Here is an 11,591-nt window from a genome sequence, read left to right on the forward strand (position 1 = left end):
TTTAAATCTGAAGATAACTTTTTCAAAACCTATTAGTTTCAGTCATACTAAAATAGACACATTAAAACCATTTCATAAGACTTTTGATCAGTTTAGTGTATAGTGACACAGCTCAGTGGTTGGTGCCTCAAGGTTAATTTAACGGTATGCAACAGAGTACAGGGTAGGAAAGGTAAAGAAACATTTACAGAATGTTCTTTATTTGTTATTTCTTTGCCAGATACTTCTTAAATGTAACAATCTGAACAACCAGCTCACACATCATTGCTACATTCATCATGTGACCAGGTTTCCTGAGCAAACATTGGACCATGAGGTGCAATAAAGTGACACTTTGCATGTTCTTTAGTGTAAACCTCTACATTAAACTACTCCTTCCCCTTGTTGGTGGGAACTAGTCTCTCAGACCCAGCAGCCTGAGTCATGTTCCTGTCAGTCCAGCGCTTTCTCCTCTAATCCCACTCATCACCTCTCAAACAGCAGTTCAACGCCAAATCTGTCGGGAGGCCGTCAGCTGGTACATCTATTATGAGGTTAAACCACTTATCTGTCCATATGGGAAGGAACAGCGGCATCTAACCTCAGCTGGCACCCTGATATAAAACAGCACATTTGCTCTACTAAAGGCCTAAATTGACACAGAGTAAACTAAATGTGGTGTTTACGAGCATGGGAGATCATCAACTGTGTCCCATTAGCACATGGATTGGGAAGAGTACGCCCGGTTGATTTAGGTTTGAGTGTTTCAATTGCTTTTATCAGCCACTGGATGCCTCTTTAACTTCTTGTTACTAAGTGAACACAATTAGAGACACAAAGGATGCTGCCCAACAGTTAAACATTGTATATACAGATGCAGAGGCAGGTTTTATAGTGAAAAAACAATCACAAAGTGAATAATTGCAGCCACAGTAAGAGTCGTTTTGGTTTGAATTATTATGAGACAACAAAAAATAATAAGTTGATAAATATACGTGGTAATAATAGCTTTTCAAGAAATAAAAGCGGCATATTAGAAACCCGCTGTCTTATTGCGTTACTGAGAAATCACTTGAAACACAAGCCTGAGTCATGCAGTGAAGGTTTACTGCCACCCACAGGCCACACACTGTCATTGCACCCAATTACGAAACGTGACTCAACATTTTCTAAAGACCATTGTTAGAGTCATCCATCACAGTGCACAGTTACACAAACTGCAATGCACTTCATGTAAGGTGCCAGGATGACAAAACAAATGCTACATTTCATTTATTGTTCATATAAGAGATACAAAAAAAAAAAGATCTTATTTACAATCATTATCACAGATATGGGAATCATCTCAGTTCAGACGGGTTTTTTTCAGCCTGGAGTTGTCTGCTGCTGCTTTGCGCTTACGTGACGGCGTGTCTGGAGCTTCTTCAGCGCTAACTTCAGTCAGGTAGTACAGCTCGATGGGAGGGGTTGGCTCCTGTGTCAGTGCAAAACAGTACAGCTTTAACATTGAATCTACGGAGTCTAACTTAACACTAATGAAGTGATCTTACAATATGCCATTTAAAAATCCTGAGACGTGTCAAATGGTCTATTAAAGATGGTCATTCTGTTGGCTTACTTTAACTGCTTTACAATAGTCAGAATATATGAATAAAACATTTGTTAGGATCAATATTTACTAAGCTACAAAGAAATTCACTGAAGCAACATCCTGTTACATTCACATGAACATTACAACACGACAATATGAGGCCAATCCTGCGATAATCCATATCAAAAGCTCCACTAACCTGCATGAGGTAGTCTGCTATGTACTCCGGCTTCAAGCATGAGACACCGAGGGAGGTAGCCGCCGACACGTCGACTCGGAAGTCTCCAGGCTTCAGCCGACTGAAGTCTGCAAACAGGTGAGTGGTCTCCTTGTACAAGGACGGAGAGGGACTCGGCAGGACCTGGAGAGAGAGAGAGAACAGGTAAGAACTATGGCTTCACTGTGTTTACTCGGCTTTGTCTCAATAATGCAGTAGTTGTTTCAGGATCTCCCCCACAGGGTTTTTAGCGGTGGTGACTCAAATGTCATATTTAACGATTGTTTAGGAGGCTCAACCCTTCCCTGTGACGCTCTCTAATTCCCAATGTATTTGTTGGACAGAGATACTCTACAGGGCCACTGTACACATGATGTCTAACAACTGCAATAGTGATCAGTAAAAGGACAATTGATAACAACAAATAAACAAGCAGCTACCTTCGCCCTGCCAGACTGCAGTAACCGCCTGAAGCCTGATTCTCTGTTCTGGTCGATGTTCAGCATGACCGTCCACCCACTGAAGGCTCCCTGGAGTAAAAGAATAGATGGTATACTTTAACACTGCAGTAGTAGATAATGCAATATGGATGACAGTGGGATTGTTCACTGTGTTTGTATGTGCCTGTAAGAACCTGTTGCTCAGAGCAGCCCTGCAGGGTTTTTCTCCAGCGCAGGGCTGCGAACGCCAGTCTCCTCTGCTGGGAGGTGATGGAGGGCAACGCATCAAGAATGGAACTACTGCCCCACTCATACTCATCCTCCTGCAACACACACAGATATAGAAAGGTTAAATATTTTTTCAGCATAAAAAAATACGGAGATGAAGATGAACATTGCGAATGAAAGTGTTGAAAACAAGAATCCTCAGACCTGGATGAAGCGATCCACAGAGCGGCAGGCCTCCAGGTACGAGCGGTGCAGGATCCATTTGCCCGCCGCCATTGCCGCCAGGTACTTCTCGTTGCGCAGAGGAGTCCCTACGATGATGTGGGAACAGCTGGGGTCGAAAGACTGCTTGTCCAGGACGACACCGCCTACAATAACAAACAGATATAGACAGAAAGAACTATAGATAAGATATTCTGTATCAAATCTGGAGTTGGAGCTGGACCTGGTAATAAAAGATTGTCCCGCTGTAGTGCCCTTAAGCAAGACAGAGGCTTATTGACTGTTTTATGCAACCAGACTGTCCCTTTACTGTTTATCTTTGTAACTGCTGCCTCTTGGTTTCATATTCAATGTATAATGAGCAGGGCTTTATTTGAGAACACTGAGCTCACAACAGGAAACATCTGCAGGAAGAAAAGACTCCCAGACCCCAGAGGCAGATCCTCTTTTATAGTCATCAGGGATGAGCTCCTCTGACTTCAGGCCTGTGATGTGTTACATGATGAAACACTCTGATGAGCCCTAATTAGGTGGAGGACTCACCAAGCTCCTCTATGAGGTGACTGTAATCAATGCGTTCCTGAGGGCTGAGGGAGGAAAGCTGAAATCTGGGTGGCTGCTTTTCTTCCTCCTGAGGGAGAGAAACATTTTAGCACCAGTAGCTCGTTCAAAAGAGACTATATAGGTTATAATAATCCGGTTATGTATATCCTCACCTGCGGCTCCGGGGCTACAGGGGGGTTGGCCAGAGGGAAGGCGATGCTGGGGGCTTGAGGAGTGAGGATGTCATTTTCTGGCTCCTCTGTTGGAGGCGTCGTGACTCTCTTGCCCATGTGCTGGTCGATGACGTCACAAGCAGCTGGGAGAGGATACAGTGATTACTCTCTTAAGATGCAGGTAAATACACAAACCTATCTTTAGTAACAAGAGGCGTCTACATACATAAAAGCAACATACATTACAAAATGAATAGTTTCAGGAGTCAAGGAGTCCTGATCTCTTACCCATCTCCACCAGCTCAGAGTCGGTCAAGGAGTCCCTGAGCTCAGAGGCGTTTTGTGCAGCGGTACGAGGTGGAGGTGCGAGAGACTCAGAGTGTTGTGAGGGACTACCAGGCCACTGTAAATTATCAGCCAGCTTGGCCCTCTCCTCCCTGGCTGTCGGGTCATCCCAAACGATCTGTTCACTCTGAGATGGCTCTGTGTTTATGTCCATAGCTGCTTCTCTGGAAACCCTGAAATCAATAAGGTGAATTTATTTGGATGACAAAGTGTGTGAACACCACAACATATCATTGTTGGTAACCAGTAGCTACCATAGCAGGACTGAATCAATGGCTTCCCTATTTAACTGAATATACATTACATTCCCTAACATGTTACCAGCTTTCAGACGCTTTAAATTAACAATTGTTCAAATTTGAACATAAACCAAGTAATTTCTCACTACATGGCTTCCTTACCTCAAAGCTTCCAGGGTACGTCTGCTCCCGCAGCGTCCAACCCGACTCCCATCAGGTGTGTGGGGGCCCGAGTCGACCCCTCCTGATCCCATCCTGCCGAGTCTGACTGAGGTGCGCCTCCCTGTCGTTATCTTGGTGGCTGACATGATCTCTTGGAGCTGTCTTTGCAGGTTCACCCTCATTTCAAGAGTCTCTGAAATATCTGGACACAAGAGATAATCCCCATCATCATGAACCATCATGGTCATAAAGTAATTCATGGAAATAAATTACATTTGAACTTAGAAACCCACCAGTTCTATCTGCAGCATCATTCGTCTCGTCTTGATCTACGCTTCCACCGCTTACACGGCGTGATGTCGTGGCTTCTTCTGTGGCAATGTGTTCACTCTGAGCAGATAATTAATCAGGCAAACACAAAGACAATTACATCCGACACCCCAAGCACCTCTTTGTTAGACGTTACTAATAGCATCAAATATTGATTTGTGCAGAACAGTACCCTAATGTCTCACTGAATCTTCAACTTACGGACAAAATAAACGACCACGGAGGTGAAGTTACATATTCAGACCCACCTTGTCGTCAGTGATGTCTTTGAGTTGGGTTCGTGTAAAAGGCGGAGACCTCTGAGAGTTGTTGGGCACCTGGCTGAGGTTGAGGCTCATCTTGGGGTTGTAGGTGAAAGGATACAGCGACTCTGGGACATGCCTCTGCTCCTCAGCACACTGCACACCACGACACAGTACATATCCGTCAACAAAAGTTAATCAGAGCTGCCACGAGAGTGAATGAAATGAAACGATGATGGAGGGGAAACATAGAAAACTGTCTTCTTATCCTTAATCCTAATTCAGTCATTCAAGTGCAAATGTATTAACTGCTCTACAAAGATGTGTTAATATCTCACTGTGCTGTGCATTTAAGAGTAAAACAAGTTGTAGTAGTGAAGAATACGTACAGCCTGCAGCCAGCACTGGGAGACCACATGCAGTCCTCTCTCCTTCACTCCCTTGTATTCACGGGTGTTGTCCCCCACACGGCCCTGGTAGATGTAGTGTGTTACTGTATCGTCACAAGCCCACCTGAAAACAAATGATGAAGAGAAGTTTGTACTATTTGCATCCATGTTCACGAAGCAGAATGACTACAGTGACCAGTGTTACTGTACACGTATGTGCACGTCAGGATTGTTCTTTGAAAATGTTAATCCATGCATTGATGTGTCAAAATACCTGAAGTCAGCTCCGAGCGAGGCGGCGATGGCATTGAGTTCACCCTGCAGTTTGCTCAGCTTCTTTCCCACGCAGATCACAACATCAGTCAGAGGGCCGGCTTCTTTTTCTGGGACCTAATATACCAATTTGATAATACTTTTGTTTATAAAGGCTACTCTGTCCCCTTTCCCGTGCACTGTAAATGAGGTTTTCCTGTATTAAGTGACAGATATGCAAACGTCCATATAGCATTTTTATGCATTTCAGTTTACCTTCTCAGTTGTCTTGGTAAATTGGGGGCTAGCAGAGATGGCTTGCATATCTGAGGCGCAATTCCGGGTGCTATTGGCGAGAGCCACCTTCAGGTTCCTGTTGATGACATCAGTCAGTGGAGTCTCCACCCTCTCTCCTGGTTTAGCTCTTCCCCCTGGAGTCTCCAATGCTCCTAGTGCATCCTTAACAAAAAGAACAGTCCAAGTAGTTATAGTAGGATCCATCAAATATCCATGCAGAATGTATTGCTACAAGCCTGTAACATAAAGCATTCTGTTGCTTGCCAGCGGGTCCCAACCTTAACGTTGAAAGAGGGCCTGAACAGCTGGTCTCTGCTGAGGAAACGAGAGGGAGTGTCCAGCTGCAGGGAGGCTTCCTTCTGAAGGGGGTTCCTTCTGCCGCCCTCCTGGTTTTGTTTGGGGGTGCTGATGTCCTCTTTGGGTTTCATTTCGTCCAACACGGAGCGGAACACTTTGCTCTGGAAGCGCCCTAAATCCAGCGGGGTAACGGCCTTACCGCTCTGGAGACCCAGCAAAGGGATCTCTGGAGAAAGACGTGCTGGTGGAGGCATGGCCGTCTTCTGGGACCCACTGACAAAACTCTCATCTTCCCTTTCTGTAGAAGAAGAAAAATAAAATCATTGTCTCAGCACAGGGTGTACTGCAGGATCAATCCAACAACTTATATATTAGATCATTCATTCACTTAAAAACACCTGGCAGAATTAAATAAAACATGCCTTTACATCCACATATAAGCGTTAGTCAAGACGTTTCTAACCTGGTGAGGGGGGCAGGTCAACTAGAAAACGTCCCTCCTCTGCCCTCCGGCCGGTGCGAGCAGACTGTAGTATCCAGTGCATGGTGACGGCTGGAAACCCCCATTTCTTTGCTGCCTGGTACTTTGTGCCTTCGGGGTTCTGCAGCACTAAATGAGTGCTGGCCAGCATGCCTTTCTTCTGGTTGGCTAGGCGCACAAAGTAATCCTGCACACTGCCGGAAGGGGGTGAAGAAAAGATGAAGATTCAAAGACGGGTAGTTCACAATAGGCAGGCAGGACACATGAAGTATGAGATGGAGAGAGAACACAAAATCCTTGAGTAAGAACATAGTGCAGAGCCCAGGAGCTTAATGTTTATACTGTGTAGCTTAAAAGTAAAACAGCATGTGTGGTCGGACTGTAAAGAAACCGTACTTGGCTCCAAGGTGCTTGGCCAGATCCACCAAAGACTCCCTCTCTGCTCCCGTGAACTGGCTGACGGAGAGAACGCAATCTTTGAGAGGAAAACGTCCGTCCATCACTGGAACAGTTGAGAACAAAGGGTTGGAGGACAGCTGCAGAACACACTCCTTCTCCACACACATGGCCTGAAAATTCACAAGAGCAAAGTATACCTGTCAGGTCTCAAACTTAAAACGCATCGTCAGCGCCCACAAAACTGATAGAGAACAAATATGCAATTGTGTAGCGCTGCAACTGACAAATATTTCAAATGGAAAATATTGTAAATAATAAAAATGCCAATCACAAGTCCCCAGAGCCCAAGGTTACGTCTTTAAAAACCTTGTCTTGTGTAAACACCCGGCCCAAAACTTTAATTTAACAGGGTATGAACAGAGGAAAGCAGCAGATCCTCACATTTGAGAATCTGGAATCAGAGAATGTTTAACATTATTGCCTGAACAATTAAACCTAACAATTAATGGATTAACAAAATGTGTTGATTTCTGTCAATACATAATTTGACTATTTGTTTTCAGCTCAAAAACGAGACAAGCAACACAAAGAAACCCGTTGTTAAAAGATGATTAACAAAGAATTTATGTATTTATATTCACCAAGAATGCCACACCCACCTTCCTACACTGATAACATGTCTGACTGCAGCATGACTATGATCTTACCAGCCAGGTATCAGTGACCACCTCGTCCACAGTGGCCTCCACAGAACAGCCCAACAGTGGGACCACTGCGTAGTCTGCTACAACACGTGTACGGCCCATCAGCACCCGGCCTCCATTCTCTGTCACCAGTACAGAGAGCTGGGCCTCGGCCTCAGTGCCAAAGCCCAGCAGAAGGAAGCATTTCCCAAAAAACAGGCCTGCCTCGCTGGCTTCCTGCAGGGTTGAGTCTGGCTCTGGTCCTCTGGTGTGGTTTGATGCCCAATGTTCAGCAGATGTACTGATGGACTTCCTGCTGCTGCCCTCTGCTGGTGGGTGCATGTCCACTGGAGGAGAAAATGAAAATGAGCTACAATACATAAAACGACACTTTGTAAAATCTCTCAATGATGTCCGATGAAACTAAGCTAATTATTTGACCCCAGGTACGTACCTACTGTGGGTTCATCATCCATGTACTGAGAGAGAAGATCTTCCTCTGCTCTTGTTTGCCTGGGAGTGCAAGGATTGGCTGCAGGGGGACCAGCTGAATGGCGGGAGACGGGAGTGTGACGGACAGACGCAGATACAGCAGCCGGAGCCGGGGGCAGACAGTCGGGGTGGAGGTAACTCGCTTCTGGGAGTAGACTGCCTTTGTTGAAACTGTCCAGCAGCCACTGCACTGTGACTACATGCGGTCTGGGAAGTAACATTCAACATAAGATCATCTCAATGATTTAAACATACATGTTTGGGTAATTCACTACTAACACATTTCATACGTTTAAAACCGTATGATTCTTTTTATAGCTTCGGGGGTTGAAAGGTAAAAAAAAAAAAGATCTTAAAATGTACTATAAGCGAGGATGCGATAACTACTACGTAATATTTGTGTTTCAGACCTATGTGTTGCTTTGGAAAGTAAACTCTTGAGCTCCTGGTCCAGCTCTCCCATGACCACATGTGTGAGTTCCTCACTGGGCTGGTTGAAGCGCAGACCTCCTGCAGCGTTCACAAGACGCCGCAGCTTCTCCAGTTTCTTCCCTGGCAGGCCGCACAGATACAGCTGCACAACATTGAACAAGTGTGAGATAAATCCTCACATCATCAAGAAACAAAACTGTGGTAAAAAAAAAGAAAAGAAGAGGAAATCTCCACGGAATATTCTTCTTGTTTACCTTGCAGCCATCTAGTATATCATCAGCTGGGCAGACGGTAAGATCGAGACCATCTATGGGGTCTGGAACGTCCAGGCGGCTGATGGTTGTATTGGTGAGGGCTGTGTCATTTATTGTCATGCTAGCATTGACAGAGATGTGACTCAAGCCCAACAGAGATGGACCCTCTGGAGTTAAAAAACATGATTCTTTATTATAATATATTACAGATTAACTCTCTACAATACTTAGGTACTAAATGTACACATGAGGATGAAAAAGTAACATTCTTAGTCTGTGGCTCACCCTCCTTGTTGGTGCCAGAGGGCGTGGAAGTGTGCGGTCGAGTGGTCTTTGATGCGTTACGGTCCACAGTGTACCTGCTCTCGTCTTGACAAAAGCCCTTTTCTATGCTGTCAAACAGCCAGTGCAAAGACACGCAATACACATTCCACTTCCTCGCACACTCGTACTTCTGACCTGCAAACAAATACAAACAATGATACAAAATGCAGATTCCCTAACTCAATCTTGTTTTTAAATGGAACCCATTGTGCTGGAGACTTACCTGATGGCTCACTAACAATGAGGTGTGTACACTCGTTCATTTTGAGCTGGCCAGTGTAGTTGGCTCCATGCTGATCACATAGCCGCTGCACCTCTTTCCGCTCTGTGCTGGAGAGGCCTGTCACACAGACAGTGCAGCCACGCAGCACAGGGCACAGATAGTCCTCAATGGGTAGATCTGTATACCTGAAAAGACTGAAGGAGGAAGAGGCCCAGTCATAAACATTAGTATTACTATAAAATTGTCACAATGTCATATCAAAATGGTATAATTTGATTGCACTAATGTCGGTAGTATTGACTGGTGAACATTCAGATTTTCTTTAATTAAAAGTGCATTAAAATAGTTTGTCTGGCCAAGAAAACATCACAAAAATATGTGTGTATCTTTCTAAATAGATGTTGGAACAGGAAATGTCAGTATTAATGAGAGTACATACCTTTCCTGAGATTTCTCCCAGCAGGCTTTGACCCATATGGGCAGCAGGATAGGTTTACCCAGGCTGGCAGCTACCAGGTATTTCTTGCTGCCCACCTCTCCTGCTACCAAGTGTGAGACAGATACATTTAGATCAAGATATACCCGTCCACCCATGAGTTGCACCAGATCCATCACCTCTGCCTGTAGAGAGACAGACAGACGCAAACAAACAAACATATAGAACACGTTAGACACTGTGCTAAGCTTTTCCAACTCTTAACCACCTATAGAGAAGATTTAATGCACTACATTGCACTTTTTGTTTGTATTTCTTGGATACATCTATGTACCATTAGGATGAGCTCCTTTCATATGAAAACATAAAATTAAACTTTTTCAGACTTTCCCTATTAAGCGCAAACAATTGTATGCATTTAATATTTTTATTAATTGTGCCAATTGTTGCTTCACACATATTTAAAAGGAGCAATAATGTACAAAGTTTCAGACTAACCCGTGATGTTTTATCCATGCTGGTGCAGGAAATAGTGATGTCAGCCATGGCCATGTTGTAGACGGGATTCTCTGCTTTGGGCACACAATGCTGCTGCTTCAAGCAGTACAACACAACCAGTGGACTCACCACGCGACAGCCAAGCTACATGATAAATAACACAGAGTGAGAAAGAGAATAATTACTCTACATGACAGGGTTTCACCAATTCTTATGAAATTCAGGGATCCAGGTTTCGGATGTATCAAATATCGAGTTAGACCTTTTTGCAGTGCAGAAAGCCTGGGGTGGTGAAACTGGTGAAGACAAACAGAGACTTGTCTTTAGGTCCATCTGTAAAACAGCATCTTCATCGATGGTTTTCAAGTACTTGTCAGACTGCAGCTCCATGATGGCCTGTATAAACAGTAGACAAACATCATCATTCACTGTAAACAAAAAGACAGAGCAGTGGCAACAATGTAATCATCAATACACGATTTGATAATGAAAGGATTACCTCATATGCCTGGACAGCATACTCTGTTTTTTGTCCTTTACTTTCCACAAACTTCACAATGAAGCCTTCCATGTTTCCTTTAGACATGGTCACCTGAATAAAGACCCGTGGAAAGACTTGACGTTAACGTTTGTTAAAATGTCATTAGCTGGTTTAGCAGTAAAGTTAGCCTCTGAGTCGACAACAATTATCATCTCAGAGAATATGCTATGACTAAACGTCTTCTAAATACTAAACTAGCATTAGATTGGTACAATGTGTTATATATATATATATATATATATAAAATCTAGCAACTAACTTTAAAGTAGTCATTAACGTTATTGTTAACTTAACTGATGGCAACTTACCTCCTCTTGATGGACTGTCGGTATCCACTGTGTTGTTGTTATTCGCGCCAACAGCGAAACTTCCGGTGTCACCTGCTAATTCTACCGTGTGGAGTCAAAGTCTAGTGTTGAAAAGATCCGTACCAACTAAATATTCATTTATGAATGATATTCTACAAATGCACAAGAAACTAAAGCCAATCTTTTTCAGCGTAATAAATACATACATTGTATAGCAAAATATATGTTTTAAGAGAGCTGGTCGTGAAGTGGATACATTTCTAACTTTATTGCAATTGCTTATCCACTAAAAGAACATTTGGAATAATATATGGAAGCTCCGACATGCAACCTATAATTATGTTCATAAGTAAAAACCCCTTAAAAAAATAAATGTCATTAATAGCCTGCAAGTATGGAATGTTAAAACCTCATGTTTCATTCTGTGAGCTAATTGTATATCACGTTGCAGGCAGTAGCCAGGATAGTGAGGTTATGGGTTCATCTTTAAACAGACACCAAAAAGTCTCTTAAACTATTTGATTATTATTTATAGAGTTAACTAGTCAGTGTTTTTTTCTTTGGAAAAAACATA

General features: G+C 43.5%; 1 protein-coding gene across 1 annotated transcript; it reads right to left on the minus strand.

The window, feature by feature from the left end:
• Nucleotides 1–183: 183 nt before the first annotated feature.
• On the minus strand, nucleotides 184–10,867 carry topbp1 (DNA topoisomerase II binding protein 1). Its single transcript, XM_029458209.1, is given in 28 exon segments — nucleotides 184–1,453; nucleotides 1,770–1,931; nucleotides 2,228–2,317; nucleotides 2,422–2,550; nucleotides 2,660–2,823; nucleotides 3,221–3,308; nucleotides 3,394–3,536; nucleotides 3,682–3,911; nucleotides 4,140–4,341; nucleotides 4,433–4,529; nucleotides 4,718–4,867; nucleotides 5,101–5,224; nucleotides 5,375–5,490; nucleotides 5,629–5,811; nucleotides 5,928–6,244; nucleotides 6,410–6,621; nucleotides 6,824–6,996; nucleotides 7,534–7,856; nucleotides 7,964–8,208; nucleotides 8,412–8,575; nucleotides 8,688–8,854; nucleotides 8,973–9,146; nucleotides 9,235–9,428; nucleotides 9,674–9,855; nucleotides 10,169–10,312; nucleotides 10,431–10,495; nucleotides 10,498–10,564; nucleotides 10,668–10,867. Coding segments are annotated over 28 exon segments (4,521 nt in total). The 5' UTR covers nucleotides 10,755–10,867; the 3' UTR covers nucleotides 184–1,324.
• Between the last annotated feature and the right edge of the window lie 724 nt (nucleotides 10,868–11,591).

Source organism: Cottoperca gobio, chromosome 20 (genome assembly GCF_900634415.1).
Source record: "Cottoperca gobio chromosome 20, fCotGob3.1, whole genome shotgun sequence".
NCBI classification, from domain to species: Eukaryota; Metazoa; Chordata; class Actinopteri; order Perciformes; family Bovichtidae; genus Cottoperca; species Cottoperca gobio.